This window comes from Mustela nigripes, chromosome 13 (assembly GCF_022355385.1).
Source record: "Mustela nigripes isolate SB6536 chromosome 13, MUSNIG.SB6536, whole genome shotgun sequence".
In the NCBI taxonomy this organism is placed as follows: Eukaryota; Metazoa; Chordata; class Mammalia; order Carnivora; family Mustelidae; genus Mustela; species Mustela nigripes.
Genome location: NC_081569.1, coordinates 48,860,666 through 48,881,376, shown reverse-complemented (window position 1 = coordinate 48,881,376; position 20,711 = coordinate 48,860,666). Strand labels below are relative to the sequence as shown.

Sequence of the window (20,711 nt, the reverse complement as noted above, 5' to 3'; positions counted from 1 at the left end):
TCAGTGGGGAGCCTGCTTCTTCCTATGCCTGCCACTCCCCCTGCTTGTGCACTCTCTCTCTCTCTGTTTCTGACAAATGAAGAAAATCTTAAAAAAAAAAAAAAAAAAACTTAAAATAAAAGGTTCAGGCTTGAAATGACAGCTAGGGCTTCAACAGATGAAGCTATAGGAGAAGACTCCAGGCTGAGGGCATGATAAAAAGCCAAGATCTAGATTTAGGAAAGCATGATGTCTGTCCTGCTAATTCAATTCAACTAGAACAAAGAGAATTACATTAGAGAACTTGGGAGGTTATTTATGTTTCCATGTTTGAGGCCAGATGGAAAAGGGTATATGTTACCTTAGTAAAGAAGTTGTAATTTATTCAGAATACAGAAGTGAACACTTGAGGGTTTGTGAATAGGTGGCTCTTTAAAGATTAATCTAGCGTTCTAGTTGTATTGAGATAGGGAAGAAAGAGATTTTAGAGACAGGGATAATAGTAGCCTTTTTGTTTGTTTGTTTGTTTTGTTTTTAAAGTAGGCCTATGCCCAAGGTGGGGCTTGAAACCACAACACCTGTAAAAGGGTCACATGCTCTACCAGCAGAGCCAGCGAAGCACCCCAGTTAGTAGCTTATTTCAACTAGTGTTTGGTGATAGGGACTTTAATTAACTCCGAAGCTAGTTATAGGTAGTAATCGAAAGGAATGGGTGAATATGGGGGAAGGGACTATTGAGAAGAAAGATGTATGTGTATTGGAATGTGGCAGTTTCATCCATTTACTCAGCAAATATTTGTTGAGTGACTACTATGTTCTTGATACTGTGCAAATTCAGTAGTGATCAAAATATTCATTTCCAACCTTTTTTCTCAATTTAATATACTTACTAGGCAATTTACACTATCTTTTGAGATGGGTAACTTTGTGTATTTGTTTTTTGTTTGTTTGAGATGCATGACTTTATATGTGAGCCTTCAAGCAGAGGACACAGAAATGTTTCTGGGCTCACATGAGGATCTCAGGATTTAATTTTAAGGATTACACTTAATTAAAAGAAAAATGTCATCTTCCTCAGCTGAAATACTCTTGGTAAAGTTGGTTGATGTGAGATCAAGGAAGACTACTCAAGGGGACTGTTCTACCTAAAGATTTTCACTTCCTTTAATGACCTGGGTCTAGCAACTGCCAAGAGAGTGGATAAGGGATGCTTTTGTGCTTTCATTTGGGATGTATCCTCTGTGGCCCTATGTTTAGACACGTTATCATTCCTGAAGTAAGATAACACCATTATTACTATATTATAGATTTTTTTTTTAATTTGACAAGAGAAAGAGCACAAGCAGGGAGAGTGGCAGGCAGAGGGAGGGAGAGAGGCAGGCTTCCCACTAAGCAGGGAGCCGGACCCCGACATGGGGCTCAATCCCAGGACCCTGGGATCATGACCTGAGCTGAAGGCAGATGCTTTATCAACTGAGCCACCCAAGCTCCCCTATATTACAGAATTGTTAAGAGTTCATTGTTCAGGGGTACCTGGGTGGCTCAGTGGGTTAAGCCGCTGCCTTCGGCTCAGGTCATGATCTCAGGGTCCTGGGATCGAGTCCCGCATCGGGCTCTCTGCTCAGCAGGGAGCCTGCTTCCCTCTCTCTCTCTGCCTGCCTCTCCGTCTGCTTGTGATTTTTCTCTGTCAAATAAATAAATAAAATCTTTAAAAAAAAAGAGTTCATTGTTCATAAATCTGAATCCCCCACTTGTTATAAGATCACTTTCTTTCAGAATCCTTAACACTTAGAGATAAAATATATAGAAATTCTATAGCAGTAAAGTTAAATAGTCTTGGGGGAGAGTCTCGGACATAGCTGTGTAGAAGAAAGGAGTTGATTCATCTTGAAGATGGAATTCCATAGGTTAACCCCTAAACAATATAAACAATTTTGTCTAGGACAGGAAGGGTTTTTTAATGGAAGAGATTCGGTCTCTGGTAGAATTCAAAGTATCTAAGGCCTGTATTGCCTCCCTTTACCTATAGAGGAAGCCAAAGAAATAGCACAGATATTTCTGGAAGTCAGCCAAATCAAGGGCAGCTTCCAGAAGTCTTTGCTTTCACATTCACTTTGGGTAAGTTCCTACAGTAGTATATCAGGCAAATTTTAGGAGCACATGCTCTGCTTATAGGGTGATTCTTTCTAGACTCCATATGACCAGTTTTCTGCCCACTCTTAGCCAATCTGCATACCATCCTGAGCAGGGCATGGAAAAGGAACCTTATCCAGACCTCTTCTAGTCAAGACAGAGTGCAAGCCTAGTTGTGTGCAGATAAGTGCTGCATGCACTACATTAACTTTTCTTCATATCTGCTATGGTAGACTTCCTAGAATTAGTCCCAATGCCTCCCATTATGCCTTTATGCAGGGTGATTTTGCCACTCTCCCTTTTAAGAGGTAAAGTTTATTTTCTCTCCTCTTGAATCCAAGTAGGCCTTCGACTAGTTCAGCCAACAGAATGTGGCAGAAGTGATATTAAGTTTCAGAGCCTCGGCCTTAAGAGGCCTTGCAGCTTCTAGCTTCTGCATTTATCTTCTTGGAGACCTGGGCCTTCGCGGGAGTCCTGAGAGACAGAGAGAGAAAGATATCCTAGAAATCGAAAGACTTGAAAAGGAAAGGGGCCCAGAGGAAGAAAAGAGAAGAAAGAGAGGTTGAAGTGCCAGAAGTGAATGAAGACATCTTGGATCCTCTAACCCAAATCAGAGCTGCCAAGTGAGCTCAACCCTCACTGCATGGAATATATTTTTTTCTTACTCATTTTTTTTTAAAGATTTTATTTATTTATTTGACAGAGAGAGATCACAAGTAGGCAGAGAGGCAGGCAGAGAGAGAGAGGAGGAAGGAGGCTCCCTGCTGAGCAGAGAGCCCGATGCGGGACTCGATCCCAGGACCCTGAGATCATGACCTGAGCCGAAGGCAGCGGCTTAACCCACTGAGCCACCCAGGCGCCCTTTCTTACTCATTTTTAATTATATGATCAAAAGCAAAGTGTCGACTAAGACTAGTCAATCTGTTATTAAATTAAACATTAGAGGGCCAACTGGCTGGCTCAGTCGGAAGAGCATGCAACTCTTGATCTCAAGGATATGAGTTCGAGCCCCATGTTGGATATAGAGATTACATTTTAAAAATCTTAAAAAAAAAAAAAAAAAAAAAGTTAAGGGCACCTGAGTGGCTCAGTTGGTTGAGCATCTGGATCTTGATTCTGACTCAGGTCATGATCTCAGAGTCCTGGGATTAAGCCCAGAGTCAGGCTCCTCGATCAGCTGGAAGTGTGCTTGTTTCCCTCGACCTCTGCCCCTCCTCCCATTCATGCTCTCCCTCTCTCTCGCTATTAAATAAATAAATCTTTAAAAAAAGAAAAGAAAAGTTAAACATTAGGAAAAAAAACAAGGAAAAGAAAAGTCAAAGTTGGGTCTAATTGAGAGTAATACTAGTGAAGTCTGTCTTGGGAGTCAGGAGACAACACTCCTTGGTTACTAAAAAAAGTTCCAGGGATGGTAACCAGAGCCTCAGGAGTAGGAGTTTGTGAAATGTGCCAATAGAGTCCAGGCCTTTCTCGTGAGTGACACAGGTTGAAAACTCTAAGAAGCAGACGCAAAGGTAGAATTAGGATTCCAAGAGTTTTAACGGGGATTAACACCTGTAAAAGGAAAAGGGAGTGAAAGCAGTTTGGTGCAGGAACAATTGTCAGACTATGAGGCAGACCTGGCCATCTCTGTCAACCCAGTGGGGAATTCCAGAGCAAAAATGTTCATTAGAGTCCCATGTTTCATGGCAATGGCTAAGCTCCTGTACCACTCACTATCTTGCTTAGTCTTTGACCAGAGGCTGAAGAGTGGAGCAGTTGAGGGATGTCAGTGAATCAGGCTTCTTGCCGTTAGGTAGCCAGTTCTTTCTTAGAGGGGAACCTCTAAAGCAGCACATCTTTGTATCTGCCAAAGTGGAGACTTGGTGTATCTTACAGGTTCTTGAACGGTACCAGCCGCATTGGTCTTTAGGTTGTTATATGGATTATCAGTATATCTGAGTGGTTATTATGAAAGCTGAATTCAAGAGAATTGCATACTTCCTCACCATTCTCCATCTTTGCATTGAGTTATTTCCCTCTCTGGGAGCCTGCAGGCCATTGTTTGCATCTATCATACAATTTACTGGCACCGTATATTAATAGGTTCGTATTTTTCTTCATCCTAGACTGAGCTCCCATAGGGGCAGAAGTGTCTTACCTGCTTTTGGACCCACCTAACAGTCTCCAAAACAAAATAAATCCTCAGAAATTAACTGAATGAATGAGCAAAGCTGCCTTAGAATAGTGGTGCTTTGCATCCATCCAGTTTGAACTGGATCCACTATATTTATGTTTTACAAGATGCATTTATTTACATTCTCATTCCAGCAGGTTAGAGTTAATTCACCTTCCCCCAAAAGATGATCAAATGAAAAGTGACTGAGAGTGAGAAATGGGAGGCTGAGGGTGGGGATTGGGGGGGGGGGCTATAAAAAGGAAGAAACTAAAGGCTCTAAGAGACAGAATAAATTAAAGGTGACGAGAGAAAAGAACAAAAAAATTAAAGCTGTCAGGTAAGAGAGGTCAACAAAGAAGAAACAGCAGGACAGGAGAATAAAAAGAATAAAAAGGAGACAGAAGGGAAAATAAAGTAGAGCAATGAAGGAGGGGTGTGGGGAGGAGTCAGGCGCAGAGCATACCGGCCCAAGGAAGTATCCAAGAGTCGAAGCTTTACCAAGAGCTGTTACCATAATGGGAACTGACATGTAAAGGGAGGGCAAGTCTACTTTAATAAGTTAAATGGCATTATCCATGTCCAGTGGGGGTAGGGGAGGTGAATGGAATAAGATTGGTGACCTACCTCCTTCCATAGGCTGAAAGGAGAAAAAGATTTACAAAGCTTTGCTAGGAATTAGAGGCACAAGCTGTTTCTTCCCCAGTTGACTTCACAAGATTTCCCATGTATTCCTGTTCACCAGGACCTTTTAAAGGGGACCTGTACTGCTCTGGTGGGGCAATTAGAATCAAACATTGGTTCTTTACCTTGAATTGAGCCAAGAATAGGTTTACTAACCTCCTCTTTCAGTCTTCCCACCCGTCTCATATCAAGAGTCTTTTTTTTTTTTTAAGATTTTATTTATTTATTTGACAGAGAGAGAGAGATCACAAGTAGGCAGAGAGGCAGAGAGAGAAAGAGGGGGAAGCAGACTCCCCGCTGAGCAGAGAGTCCCATATGAGGCTGGATCCCAGGACCCTGAGGTCATGACCTGAGTCGAAGGTGGAGGCTTAACCCACTGAACCACCCAGGTGCCCCTCATCAAGAGTCTTAAATGACATAGTAGGAAAAAAGCACTGTCCCTGATCACAAGGGAAAGACACTAATATCTCCCTTGTCGGCTCTTTGTACTTTACTGTTAGGAAGCTCTGGAGCCTATACCTTTGGAGGATCACTGTCGGTGGTACTAAACTGGGATCCTGGATCCAAGTCTGCCAATAATTGGCCAAGTGACTGGGCAAATCATTTTAGCAGCTCCATCCATGTAGCACTAAGATTCAGTGATATTGTAATCCTACAAATGCAAACAAAACAAAACAAAACAAATTCTGGGGACTCTACTCTAAAAAAAACAAGGTCTTAGAGTCATATCTAAACCTCACCAGGTTGTAGAGAGACAAGGTAAAAAATTTGTTTCATTTCACCCCCACTCCACACATACTTCCTCTGCTAAGAATCTTTCTTGAAATTATCCTGTTAGTAGAAATTATTAGTGTTGAATTACTTCTTTGTCCTGTTTGTGACATCAGATCTCAAGGATCACAAAGATTAATTCTTCTTGGTTCGGCAGGTAACTGATGTCAGGTAGGCTAGCCTGGAATTCAGGAAAGACAAAGAAACAGCTTCCAACCTCCAAACAAAACAAACCAAAAACCCCACAAAAGCCTGATCGTGGAAAGTTCTAGACAAAGAGAAAATCTAGAAAATTACTGCACACAATGGACAAATCCTTTACTTTTTGAGAACATAAACTCCATTTCCACAGGGAAATTACATCCACTGGAGGTTGTCTTAGGACAAGGCTGAATGCATTAAGTATTTCAACACCATATGTTCAGCTTTGGCAGGAGATGTAGGTGGGAAGAGAATCTCAGTGTTAGGGAGTGCCCTTATCACACCCCAGCTGGCTATTTAGTCATGAAATAAGGAAAAACACACAAATATTTGGTTAAAACACTTTTAATGAAAAGGGAAAGACACTAATATCTCCCTTGTCTGCTCTTCACATTTTACTATGTTAGGAAGCTCTGGAGCCTATACCTTTGGAGGAGAAACCATCATTCACATCAGTCTGTAGCAGAACTCTCATTCTCTCCTCCTCAGAACTCCTGTTCCAAATGATCCTATGTTAAGAGTAAATACTACATCTCATTACAAGACGGAGAGGCAGGGAGAACACCACCTAGAGCTCATCTCCCAAAGCCTGGGACTCTAAGACCCAGACCGTGGCAAAGATGTAAGCCCCGGTCCATAGACAGGCAAACTGGGGAGGAAATAGGCCTTGAGAAAGGAAGACGAGGAAAATCCAAGGGACCAGGGACTAAAGGAGGGAGTTATCTAAAACTAGAAGCACACTAGTGCTAGGAAGTTCCCTATGACCTAGAGTGCAGTGCTGCACACCAAGTCACTAATAGTCCAAAAGAACATTCATGAGACTCACCCAGTCAAGAACTGGAGGTCCCCTCCTTCACACCATGCCCCTTTCTTAATCTCATAGGCTCCCAGCAAGCCCTATGCTTCAGCAATACTCTTCAACCCTCCATCACTACTCTTTCAACTCCCCTCACCCATAATGCTTCTCAAAGATACGAACCTCACATTTCCCAAAATATTCCATGGGAGACCTGTTGGCAAGACATCTGCTTGCTTCCTAACTTTGAGAGGCCACGATGATGGAATAGGAGAAGCTGGAGGTGTCTTGGCATATTGAAGAGCCAACACCTTGGCCTGAATGGGAGTGTACTGGGAAGAATGTCCTATATGCCCTCTGTTTCCCCCAACCCCTTAAGGCCGAGCCACCAGCTACAGATACGGTGTGTCTTCATCGCTGGCACCTTCTGGAGCAGGAAGTAGCAGCAATGTACATTTTGCTACTTTTCTTCCATGACGGGCTTCTCAGGCACTGCCTTGGGTGCAGGAGACCGAAATAGGAAGAGGGGGGCTCTCTTCTCCTGGGCCTCTCTGGATCCCATTGTTGGAGGCACGTTCCCAGGCACATTTCCCGGGCCAAACAGCACTGGTGGTGCCAGGCTTAAAGCGGTAGTGGAGGTGGAGCTGGAACTCCGGGGCTTGGTGGGCAGGTCATGTGACAGGAAAGCTGTGTACTGGTTCCAGAAAGACAGGGGACCTACCCTCACCAGTTGGGCAGGAATGTCCTGGGACAGGAAGTCCTGCAGGTTGACCTGGTCACCAGAGAGGAGTGGCACTGGGCCCTCCAGAGATAGCTGCCGGCCCCTTCGGGCTGGGCTGCAATTCCAAATGTGGGTGCTCAGGTGCACCTGCCAAAGGGAAAGGGAGAGGAAGAAAGGAGAGGGGAGAAAGGTCACCCCAGGGAAGTTGGAGAGGGTTCCCCTTGGGAACATGAAAGCCGTAGAGAATCTATTTTCTTCAGGTACAGTGAGTGAAGAGGGAAGAAAAATTCATCAGGGGGCCATCCCCCTGTGAGCACAACTATTTCCAAGCTCAGGGACCGAGAAAAGCCACTAGGGATGTATCACAGAAGGACTCAGAGAAAAAGACAAAACAGGGCTCACACATCTTGGAGGTCCTTCTACAGAGCTCTTGGTTTCTGCTCCGAGTCAAGGAGCAGCAGATAGAGAAAAACAGGCTCATGGGATCGTGGGGTCATCTTTTCGGGGGAAGGGGGAGATCCCTGGGGAAGCAATGGAAGGTGAGCAGCCTGGGACCAAAGAAAGAGCAGCAATATTCTGAGGGCCATGGGGGGCAAAGGGTTGTACCTGGTGGTGAGCCAGCAGCATATGCTTCTTGAGGATAGACCGCTCGAGAAAGCTCTGCCTGCAGAAAACACAAGTGAAGAGCGGCCCCTCCTTGGGGTGGGTCTTCTGATGCTCCTCCAGGGCTGCCTGGGTGGCAAAGGTCTGACCACACACCTCACAGGCCTTTCTGCTACTGCTCTCGCCCGGCTCCTTTCTCATGGCCTCCTGCATGCTCAGCTCCTCCACTGAGGAGCCACTGCTGCCTTCCCCTTCCCGGCTGAGTGCTACCTTTGGGCTTGAGCTCCTCTCCGCTTTGCCCCCCTCTTCCATGCCTCCTGTGACATCACTGGCCCCCTGTTCCATGGGCTGTGTTTGATCCAGGCTGTCGGGGGGGTGGTGGTGGCAGGGAAGGCTGTTGAATCACATTCTCATTGCTATCCATCTCCTTCCCAGCTGTGGCTGCTGCTGCTGCTGCTGCCACCACTGCCGCCACTGCCGCCACGGTCCCCACTTCCTCCTCTGCCCCAGATGCCTCTTCCGAGTCACCTCGCACAGATATTGCCTTCTCGCCTCCGCTCTCTGAGCCTCTCCCTGCCAGGGAATCTTCATCAGTCACATCTTCCTCCTCTTCCTCCTCTTCCTCCTCCTCTTCAGACAACTCCTCTTCTGGGGATGGCTGCTGGGACGGCTGCTGGGGGAAGCTCCCGGGCCCAGAGACTGTGGATTGCTCAGAGCCATTTTCTTGGGCAGCTCCCCCGCCTTCAGAGAGTGTGGTACCGCCATTGGGGATCTGGCCCCCAAGGTGCATGCGAACATGCTGCTGCAGAGTAACAGCGTTGGTGAACTTCTTCTGGCAGATGGGGCAGGAGTTCTGGGCCCGGGCAGCTGGACTGGCCTTGTGGCCCACGAAATGTGCACGCAGGTTGCCCCGGGTGGAGAAAGCTCTGCCACACACTTTGCATTTGAAGGGCCGCTCACCTCCGTGTTGGCCATAATGCAGGCGCAGCGCGCGAGGACAGCTCAGCACCCGGAGGCAGATGACACACTGGTTAGGTCCCGACGAGGCAGAAGACGAAGTTGCCGGTGCCGAGGTGGTGGGGGCTCCCGAGGTGGTAGAGGCCACAGCCACAGCTCCTTGCCGATCAATCTTTTCTACCAGCTGCTGCAGCTTTGAGGTCTCAGAGGGTGAGGCCCCCAAGGGCTCTAGCACATAGGGGAAGGGGAAGCTACCTGTGGACTTAAAGTGGTTGGTAAGCAGCGCCCAGCTGGGGAGTGAAGTCACCAGCTTGCTTAGCTGCATTCGGGTTGCCGTGCCACTTTCTGCCACCCCGGCGATGGCCGAGCCCTCACTCCCCGGTGGGGTATTTTCATCAGCTTTACTTTTCGGCTCTACTGCTTTCATGAGCACAAACTTATTGAAAGCAGGGAGTGCAGGAGCCGTGGCTGTGCCTGCACCGGTGGAGAGCAGCGTCAGGCTCTCCGTGGCACTAAGTGCTGTGGTGGAGGCCACCAGAGGCTTGCGTTCCACACCTCCACCAGGCACGGCCACCTCCTCCTCAGCCTTCTCTGGTGGCACGGACATACCATAGGGCAGGCCGCTGCTGGTGATGACGTAGTCTAGGTGCTCTGGCACTGGGTGAGGGTTCATCTGCACATGCGGGTACTTCTCACGATGGCGGTGGAAATGCACTTTGAGGTTGCCACGGGTGGTAAAGCGGTTGCCACAGACATTACACTTATAGGGCCTCTCACCCGTGTGGGAACGCAGATGGATCTGCAGGGCACTGTCACTGCCAAATACTTTGGCACAGAAGCGGCACTTGTGCCGTCCACCGGGCTTCTCCAAGGGACCCATCACTTCTCCATATCCCAGCTCACCACTTCCATTCTTTGGCTTCAGGAGCCCTGGGGAAGCAGCAGCCTCGAGGCCTCGGGCTGCCCCAAGACACTGCGCTGCCAGTAGTCCCGTGGTGCCTGGGAATGCCAGATGGGGTGAGGCCATCAGCTGATCTGCACTGCCAGGCAGGGCTGGGGAGGGGGTAGGGGTGGGTTTGTGGCTTCGCCCAACCCCTCCGGCAGAAAAAGGGTGCTGCGACCCCAGTGGATGGTAAAGATGGAAGAAAGCCTGCTTGGGTGTTTCTGCCCCCGAAGAGGATGAAGAAGAGGAGGAGGAAGGTGCCAGCGTCTTGCCAGTTTGGACAGGCTTGATGGGACTGAAGAGGGGAAGCAGGGGCTTGGTGGAGGAGGCAGTCCCCGTCCCAGGTAGCTCTGAGGGACTGGCAGGGGTGCCCACCGTCTGGCCTAAGGAGCCAAGCAGCAGCACCTGGCGGCAGATTTGCTCAGTCATCTGCATCTGGTGAATCTGGCGCTGCTGCAGCACCCGAAGCTCTTCCAAGATCAGAGGGATGTTCAAGTGGCCGCTGCCTACTCCTGGGGGCGGGGGTGGAGGAGGAGGAGGGGGGGGGTGCAGGGGTAGATTCCGGAGGTAACGGGGTTGCGCCCAGTTTGGGACTGGCCAAGATCAGGCCCCCGCCTCCCCCAGCTGCTGTACCTGTGGCAGCGACCAGGAAGTGCCCCGCAGACTCCTCTACTCTCCGCTCTGCGCCCCAGGAGGGATCTGTGGGCACAGAGGACCCAGAATCCGGGGGATTGCTGTGCTCGGCCTCCATGACCTGGGGACTATTTTGGCCCTCCGCCCGGGGTTCAGAAGAGGTCGAAGAGTTGTTGGGGTTCTCCTGGCCCCCAATTATCACCATTACAGGGGGGTCAGTAGAACATGCATTCTGGTGGGCGAGGAATTCGGTTGGGTCAGTGAATTGTGCGCAGCACTTGGCACAGACTTGGGGGTGGTCCTCCTCGCTAGCATCACCTAGGGAGAAGACAAGGAGAGAGCGTGGGTGGTGCGGTTGGGACCGGCATGCGAAGGCTCTAATTAGCAACGAGCCCAGTAACCGCTTGTGGGGGTGGGGAGATGAGCTCACCCTCAGGCCACGCAGCAGGCTAGAGCTCAGTCTTGACCCGCCGGGACGTGAAACACCCCAGCGTAAGGGGTGGGGAGGGGCAGGCAGGCTCAAGCTTCTGCCTTCCCCAATCCGTCCCCCACCCCCCCCAACCCGGGGCCACCGCGGGCGCAAGGAATGGGCGTGAGGAGAGGGTCCCGGACAGAGAATCGTGCATTTTTATCCCGTTCGCGGAAAGTCCATTAGCTCGCGCGCGTCCCCTCCGCCCCCACCCCTGCCCCGGCAGGGCCCTACCGCACCTCCAAGCTCCGCCGGCTCCCCGCAGGGCCCCCCAAGACGAGAGCTCCTCCCGGTTTCGTGCGCCATGGGTGTGGGGGAGGTGGAGGGCCGGGTAGAGCGGGAGACAATAGGTATCGGGATTGGGGGAGGCGGGGGTAGCAGCCGGGGCTGCGGCAGCCTCTGCACCCAGCGGCCCAGACTGCGGAGATGGAGATCGGCGGCAGCGGCGGCGGGGGCAGGGAGCCGCGGAGGAGGGGGGGGGGATCGAGGAGGCGCGGAGGAGGGGAGGAGCTGGAGCGAGAAAGCTGGGAGAGGGGAGATGGGGGAGGAGCTGCTCGGGAGCCCGGCGGGAGCCGGGAGTGGGAGGTGGGTGTGTGGGGCCGGATCCCAGAGCCTAGCAGGTTTCCGGAGGCTCAGTGACAGGTGCTAGTGGGGCGTGGTGGGGGTCCACCTTCCCTTGCCCTCTGCCAGCTCCCCCCTTCTCCAGATGTCTTTGCCCAGACCTGCCCCCACCCCCCTCGGGCTCAAGGGGGCACAGTGGGAAGGAGAGCCCGGCTCAACAGAGCAAAGCGATAGGCTTCTCTTATTTTTCTTTGGATAAAGGATCCACTGAGCCTGGAAAACGTGCATTCCGGAGAGGGTGGTCTGATTTCAGAGGTCTGAGGGCCCGAACGGAGAGGGAGCCCAGAACATCCATCCCTCATCAAAACACGCTCCCCCAAATACCCCAGGTTTTGTCCAGTCTTCCTCACCTTTATTCCCACCCTACCCCCATCCCTCTCCACAAAAGAAGTTTCTCAGGATGGGAAGCTGCAAGCTAGAATTTCCGAAGAAGTCATTTCAGGACCCTTCTCTGCGGAACACTGAGCCCCTTTACTCCCTGCCCCTCCTCCCACAGAATAGCCGAATGCAAGTTAACCCCCAGATCACTCGGCCCACACCTGATTTATGGAGTTCGTGCTCATTCAAGGAGCCATCTCCTTTTAGTACTCTCTTTCCTGCCCGTCTTCTTCCTCCATTGCTCTTCTCTTGCGACAACACACCGCTCGCTGTCACTATTAAGGACTGCTGCGGGCGGGGAAGATGCTGGCCAGCAGGGGCCTACAGGGGCCCACCTAGCTCTAACCTGGGGGGAGGGGAATTCCTGAAACAATGGGAAAAATGCAGTGGGAGCTACCAATGCGGAAAGCCCTTTCAGCCCCAATCTAGTTTGAATGCCTAGAAATGACTTCACACCACCTCACCCCACAAAGGCCACCTCCCCTTCAGAGAAGATAAGAAGGGGTGAAGCTCTTAGACCAGATACTCTGCATTCCCTTTCTACCTTGAAATGTGTCTTAATAGGTTTTCCACTTCTTGAAGGAGTTTATCTTACTTACATGAAAGTGTCCCCAAGTCACTTAGTTTTGTAGTTTGCCTGGGCACCTTGTGCTAATCCCAGTTCTCGCCTTGCCTGACTGGTATATCAAGGTGCAGTGATCACTCATGCAACCATTTTCCTTTTTGTAAAGTGGTAATATTGTAGCTGTGATATCTTTCTCAGAGAAATACTGTGACAAAAACTTGAAAAACTGGACGAATCATGTTAATATGAACATATGGGACTTTAAATATTATGGACTAGAGGGTTGACATTGTCAGTGGCAAAAGAGTCAAAATAACCTAAAATACACATATACTAAAACAAGATCAATGTTTCACGTTCCTTATTAACCTTATTCATTTCTGAGGTAAGATGTTGGCTACTATAATTGGCACATGACAACATTAAGGAGACTTTTTTGGATGGAGATGAAACTACTTAATACTCGCAACACCCACTTCACTATTCAATGCAAATTTTGCCATCTTTTAAAAATTAGAACATTTTACTGAATTATGTTTGGAAACTTCAGATAATCATGAGGATCTTAACATTATGAATGATGACTGAAACAGATGAGCCTGACCCTTACAAGGAGGGAAAGGGGAATCTATTTCAATAGTGGAAGGTCACCGGTTAGTGCAGTGTTGTTTTTTTTTTACACATATTGAAGTCTGGAGAGGTGAAGTGACTTTTCCAAGTTCACACAGTTAATTCAGTGAGGCAAACGTTCAGAATTTTTACTCCTATCCAGTGCTTTCTCAAGCACAACAACGTTGTCTGGCTCCTCTCATGCTAGAGAAAGGGCTCTGTGTGGTTCCTGCCTGTCATTTGCTCTCTGGCCTCAGCAAGGGAGAGGGAATCAGATGGAGGCTTTCTACCGAGCATTTGTTAATTAGCATTGAACATTTGATATCAAGTTGCTGTTTTGTCAAGTCTTCCGACAAGAAAAGAAATCCTTTTCTTTTCATCTTCTCCTGGGAAACACTGTCCCCTTTCTTGCTCTTTAATGAAACTTGCTTTCTGATGCGTAATTTGATCTGCTCTCTTCTTTAAGGTAAATTTAGTCCCTGCTGAAAGGTGACGGATCAACAGCCACCTGTAAGAGGAACCTTCTCTTTCTCAGCACTTTGCACTCACTGCCTATCCTGAAAAGGGGGGCAGGATTCTTAGGCAGACACGAATGAAGTCATAAACACAGGAATAAACTAAGCTAGTAATGGTGTCCCTAGATAGCAGATAAGGTGAGGTAAGCTATCCCAGGTTGCACACAAAGTCCGGGATGGACATTGGGACCAAGACCTGAACATGCTGGTTTAAATATACAAAGAGCCAAAATGACAAGGAAAAAGGAAACCAGGTAGCTCTCTGAACTGCTGCTCTAGGCTTGGGAGAGCATGGGTAGGGCGGACAAAGAGAAAAATAGGTGCGGAGTGCACAGCAGGAGGACAGAGTTGAACAGGTGGTTCTCAAACTTTGCTGCCCATCAGAATTACTAGCAGAACTCAATCCCAGGACCCTGAGATCATGACCAGAGCCGATGGCAGGCACTTAATGACTGAGCCACCCAGGGGCATCATGGGGCTACCTGCTCAGCAGGGAGTCTACTTCGCCCTCTCCCACTCCCCCTGCTTGTGTTCCCTCTCTTATCTGTCTCTCTGTTAAATAAATAAATAATTAAATTTTTAAAAAGATTTCATTTATTTATTTGACAGACAGACAGAGAGAGAGAGAGAACAGCAGGGGGAGCAGCAGGAAGAGGGCGAGGGAGAAGCAGGCTTCCCACAGAGCAGGGAGCCTGATGCAGGGCTTGATTCCAGGACCTTGAGATCATAACCTGAGCCGAAGGCAAATGCTTAAGGACTGAGCCACCCCAATAAATAAAATCTTAAAAAAAAAATTACTGGCAGCACCTTTAAAAATCCCGATATCCAGGCCACGCCCCAGATCAATGAATTTAGAAACCTGGAAGGTGGCATCCAGGTATCAGTATGTCATAAAATTCCTCAGGTGATCGCAATGACCAGCCAAGGATGAGACCCACAGTACCTTTCAGGTGACTGCTCTTCCCAGCAAACTTTCTATCCTGCTGCTCACAAATCTTACCTGCCCTCAACCTGGCCAAAATCAAGACAGTGGCAAAACCAGTTGTTCAATGCCAGATCTTTTTATCAGGCTCCCTCTCTCCTCTGCCTATAGCCACAGGTTAGCTCTCTTGTATCCAGCTTCCATGGACAGAATTTTTTTTTGTTTTTTTGTTTTTTTGGAAAGGAGATAGAAGTTTATTGAATACACCACAAGAGAGCAGCAGGTAGGACAGCACAGGACAGACTGCCTGCCAGAATTTGATATGATTTACACCTGACTGTGAACTTAAGTGACTATATTGCCTTTCCCAGGGTACGTGCATTCCTGAGCCATATTTCTAGTTTTAAGATAAAGGCTTGCTCTACGCAGAGTTCAAGCATCGTCCAGCTATTAAAGAAACAAAGGACCTGCCTAAACTTACTGTTAGTGTTGGCCCAACACTAATAGTTTCCATAATTATGAATTGATTCTGTAACCACTGCTACTGTTCCTGTAGACTGCTTCTAAGGGAGAAGGTCGCTGCTTCTCTGCATCACTCCTCTCTCCTAAAGACATATACATACTCACTCCTTTGCTACCCACACCTAGTAATGCACCCATGTCCTATGCAACATTGTAGGCAAACAGGTGTGCTGAGGTACATGTATGTGGGATGCTAAGTGAGAAAAATATATTTGTTTCTAAAACAGGAATATCTTAGATCAAACACCAAAAAGGTTTTTAAAGGGACATTTTTATGACATTGAAAGACTCAGCATTTAGCAAGGAATTTATACTTTTTTTTTTTTTTTAAAGATTTTATTTATTTATTTGACGGAGAGAGAGACAGTAGGAGAAGAAGAAACAGGCTTCCCGCTGAGGAAGGAACCTGAGGTGGGCCTTGATCCTAGGACTCTGGGATCATGACATGAGCCAAGGCAGAAAGCAGACACTTAAGGACTGAGCCACCCAGGTGGCCCAGGAATTCATACTCTTTTTTTTTTTTTTTTTAAGATTTTATTTATTTATTTGACAGAGAGAGATCACAAGTACACAGAGAGGCAGGCAGAGAGAGAGAGAGGGAAGCAGGCTCCCCGCTGAGCAGAGAGCCCGATGCGGGACTCGATCCCAGGACCCCGAGATCATGACCCGAGCCGAAGGCAGCGGCTTAACCCACTGAGCCACCCAGGCGCCCAATTCATACTCTTTTGTTGCTAGAAGGGACTTCAGAGATCTGACCCCCTGAGCACACAGATTAAGATTGCCAGCTCTGAAGCAAACAGGCCTGAGTTCTTGTCCCAGCACTTTCTAATCTTTGTGATTTGGGGAAAGTTTCTCTATTTATCCAAGGCTTGGATTTCTCTTTAAAATGGGGGTATATCGGGTGCCTGGGTGGCTCAGTTGGTTAAGTGACTGTCTTCAGCTCAGGTCATGAACCCCGGAGTCCCAGGATCGAGGCCCACATCTGGCTCCCAGATCCATGGAGAGTCTGACCTTCTCCCCTCTCATGTTCTCTCTCTCACTCTCTCAAATAGATAAATAAATCTTTTTAAAAAATTAAATATAACAAAATGGGGGTATATTAGGGGGCCTGGGTGGCTCAGTCATTAAGTGTCTGCCCTGCATCAAGCTTTCTGCTCAGCAAAGAGCCTGCTTCTCCATCTCTCTCTGCCTGTCTCTCTGCCTACTTATGATCTCTGCCTGTCAAATAAATAAATAAAATCTTTTAAAAAATTAAAAATACATAAGAAATAAAAAAAAAAAATAGGGTCACCTGGGTGGCTTAGGTCATGTTCCCAGGGTCCTGGGATCTCTACATCAGGCTTTCTACTTAGCTGGGAGTGCTCCCCCTGCTTGTGCTCTCTCTCTCCCTACAAATGAATGAATAAAATTTTTAAATAAATAGATAGATAAACAAATAAATAATAATTAAATAAAGGCCAAACACTGAAGCCCTGGAAGAAGAATGGACCTGCCCAAGGTCATCTAGCTTCAAGGTCTAAGCTGGATTAAAAAGCAGGTTTTCTACTTCCTGATCCAGTGCTCTATATCGTACCCCACCTGAGTTACTTTCTATCTATGCAGAGATGTTTTCTTTTTGACCCAGGGATACCTAGAGCTGAAAGGCTTGAGCTCAATACCCTACGGGATTATGCTCCCTACTTCAGATATAAAGAGAACAGAGCCCTCAAAACTCTCTTTTTGCCTTCCTTCTCTTTTTGCTGCTCTCGATGTCTGCCAACTTCCATTTCTCCCTCTAGATCTGTTTGGCTGTTGTCCTGGTTTCTCCTTCTCACTAAATATCTGGGTTTCTGATTGTTTCCTTTATTTCCCAGATGTACTAGTTTACATTTTCCCTACTCACATCCCTTATGTTCTCTAATCTAGATTTCTAGACCCTGTAGGGGAGAGAGACAATTTTTTTTTTTCTCTCCAGAGTTTTTTAAGTAAATAGACTATTTCCTTCTCATCATTTATGTGCAGTAACTATTCAGTTAGGTTTTTGGTGTTCTGGTCAGGGAAGCTGAACAAAAACAGGGCTAGAAAACAGGTTTTTCAGATTGTTTCTTGATGAACGTCTTAGGTCACTGCAAAGATGAGGCTTTTAAAAGGTGCAACAAAGGCTCAGCATTTGCTTGTCACATACGGTAAACATTGCTTGAAAGAAGGCAAGAACTCCCGAAAACCTTGGTGGCACCCTCGCCTGCTAAATAAATGTCTGCTGATGTTCCTGAGGGTGTCCATAGTTTCACAGGGACACCAGAAGACGTACATAGAGTTGTTCCCCCCCCCACCCCCCCACCTAATTTGGTTGCATGCAGAACAGGAAAATGTCTTCTGGGGTTGAAGGAAAAAAGTCAGGAGTCTGAACATCACATAAGCAAATAAGAACTCTACCAATGGAAATGGAGGGAGTGGGAAAGCTATCTTGTAAAAGCAGGAAGGAATTTTAGATTTGATCAGATATAGCCACCTCATCTCCAGATGTGACCCAGTGGCACTCGAATCTTTTACTCTCAGAATTCTGATCAGAAAACCCTTCAGTGTTCTTAAGGGAGACCTTAAGACGTTACTGCTGCCTCTTGCTCCTTGCATTTATGTTTCTGACTTTTATGGCTCAAAGGCAAAATTTCAGCTGAAATTTGTTACCACCATTGGATTGGAGCCCACACTGTTTCTACGGAGGGATGACTCTGTAGCAGCATCCCCATATCCCAAGTGAGAGCTGCAGCTCAACGGGCTTAAGAATCCATCTCAGGGCAGTGGTGAAAGATTTTTGACTCCCTCCCTGGCTCTTCATCAGTAGAGGTGCGGGGAGTGGGTAAGCAGACTTGGGAGGTATAAGGAGAGAAGAGGAGAGGTTGTTTTTTGGGGGGGCGGGGGAGGCTGGGGTGTTTCAGCATTGTTCCACAATCCAGGCAGCAGGGGAGCAGGACTGTGAGGCATCTCTGAGGCTCTATGGGAAGTCTCCTGTAGAGCCTGAGGAGGAAACATCCGGGACTGCAGCGGCATTAAGGAGGGCGAATGTCTCCCAGGAGGGAAGGATGCTACCACCATGAACCTCTAAATATGGGCACAGTGGGATCCCAGCAAGGCAGTGACTTGAGGAGAATGTGTTTTATCCAAAACACAGTATGTCTGTTAAGGCTGTTCCATAGCACATGGAGCACTGGTTTAATCTCAGGTCTTTTTTTTTTTTTTTTTTTTTTTAACAACAGGTGGAAAAGTAAGTTTAATCCATAACTTTGTTTTAGTCACTTCAGATACATTATCCTAGAGCTTTTCAAGGCAACATCTCCTTGAGAAATACTAAAGCTTGCCAATAAGTTCCTGAGCTTTGGTCATATTTCAGCCCCTGCAGGAAGTGCCACTGTTCTCACATATGATAACAATACTCACACGTATTAAGTACTTATTTCTACCAGGGACTACCATACCACATATATGGAGCACTTATTTATGCTATTTATTTTTCCAAGTGCTTTACAGGTATTAACTCATTCCGATTCTCACAATCACCAAAGAGGTAGCTAGTGTTTTACAGATGAGGAAACTGCACAGAGAGGAAGTAAACCAAGATTGCACCGCTGAGTGGTGGAACCAGGATTTGAATCCTGAAAGTCTGACTTCAGAACCTTTGTTCTTACTACGACACTACACTGTCGGGTGAATCGACTGTTTGAGAAATAGTTTATCCCTGAGTTTATTCCAGACTTTCATAGCCTTAATATATATAGCCATAGCAGTATGTCCAAAACTTGCCTAAGCCTAAAACTACCTGAACCTTTCCAAATATATAGGTTCCCAGACTCTAGTCCAGATTGTGGACAATCAAGCAAGTTTGAAAAACCCTAATTTAGTAGAGTGAGCACCACTAGCCCTGAGCATTAAGAAACCTAGGTTTTGGTCCTAACAGTGCCTCTGTTTCTGAGGCTTTGGGCAATGTTACTTTTCAATATCCTGTTGCTCTGCTATCCACCTGGTCCTGCACTGTTCCAGGAATACATGAAATATCCCTCCCCTCCATAGAGAAAACCTGTTACTCTATTTTTCAAGTTCATTTAATTTTTTTTAATGTAGTCACTACATCCAATGCGGGACTCGAACTCACGACCTCAAGAGCAAGAGTTGCATGCCCTTCAGACTGAGCCAGTCGGTGGCCCCAGAAAATCTGTTACTTTAAAAACAGATGCAAATATGTTGACTAATTTTTTTTTTTTTTTTTTTTTTTTTTAGCTTGGCCTCCCCTGAAGCACAAACCTAAGCCCCTCATCCAGCCCTCTCCTCTGGTCTCTACCGCAGGTGACAGGGATCCACACCCCAAACCAGGCTGCATCTGACCGACATTAGCTCTCTCCCTCTGGGAGCTCTGATCTGTTCTCAGCTCAGCCCAACAATGAGAAACTTTTTTCTCTTCTCCCTCAGGGGAACCTTCACGTTTATCCAATTCATTCTCTTGCAACCCAACTCTCCAGAAAGAAAAGGGGGGAAAATCCCACCCCTAAGAGACGGCCTCCAGGTCTGAGGAGGTTACTTAGCAACGGCACAAAGACCAGTGAGCAAAGGGGGACCTGAGGAGAAAACTCTTGGGTGGGGAGACAGAGCCAGTTTGAAAACTCCATTTCATCCAGAGAAAAACAAGGAAAACACAAACAGAACCAATCCTGAGAAAAGCCAAGCGGGGGGCTTCTCCCCAGCACAGGTCAACGCCTTCCTACTCCCTGCATCCAACTCCTTCACACCCCCAATGACCAAGTCCTCCCCTGGCTTCACCCGTGGCCCGGGTGCCCTCCCTTGCCCTGGCCTGACCCACACGGGCTGGGACTCAGGGCTCCCGCACCCCTCCCCAGTCACCCACCGTTCTCAGACGCGCTGGGACCTTCGCAGTCCGAGATTAACTGTTGGGGTTTCCGCTGCTTTCGCCGAGACATTCCCGGGTGGAGGTGGGGTAGGGAGGGGCAAAGCTCACTGAGTCCTAACCGGGGTGACCTGGTCTGGTCTCTCCTTGGGTCTGAAGCCAATGGATGCCTCTCCTCCAGTGCTAATCACTGTGAAGCAGAGACGTTCTCCCTTCCCAGAGACAGACAGACAGACTGGCCGTGCTCTCTCTGATTCTCTGTCCCTGACTCTCTCTCTCTCTCTTTCTCTCTCAATCTCTGCAAGTCTTTAAAGGGGAGACGCCCCCTTTTTTTTCTTCAGCTTCTTCCCTACGCTTCTGCAGCTCCCATTGTAAAAGCAAAAATCCTAATCTTTCCGCACACTCTTTTCTTTTGTACTGCAGAGGGGAAGGATTTAACCCTCTCCTCACTGCCGGGGCTCTGGCCTCTCCCTGTGCTGTCTGTTGAGAAAATGTCCCTGCTTGTTTCTCTAACTCTTCATCCAAAGTCCTCAGGTGCTTTTTGGTTCTCTCATGATTCTATGCCACCTTGTTTGATGATGCGACTATGTCTGGGGTATAAAACTGAAATAAGAACTTTCCCGGATATCCTGATTATGAGGTCAAGAAGTCAGATACC

The 20,711-nt window shown here is 47.7% G+C and overlaps 1 protein-coding gene across 1 annotated transcript; it reads right to left on the bottom strand.

Annotated features, from left to right (window-relative positions):
- Positions 1–6,252: 6,252 nt before the first annotated feature.
- Positions 6,253–20,361, bottom strand: SALL2 (spalt like transcription factor 2). Its single transcript, XM_059372377.1, is given in 5 exon segments — positions 6,253–7,587; positions 8,047–8,419; positions 8,421–10,489; positions 10,491–10,894; positions 20,054–20,361. Coding segments are annotated over 5 exon segments (3,327 nt in total). The 5' UTR covers positions 20,127–20,361; the 3' UTR covers positions 6,253–7,179.
- Between the last annotated feature and the right edge of the window lie 350 nt (positions 20,362–20,711).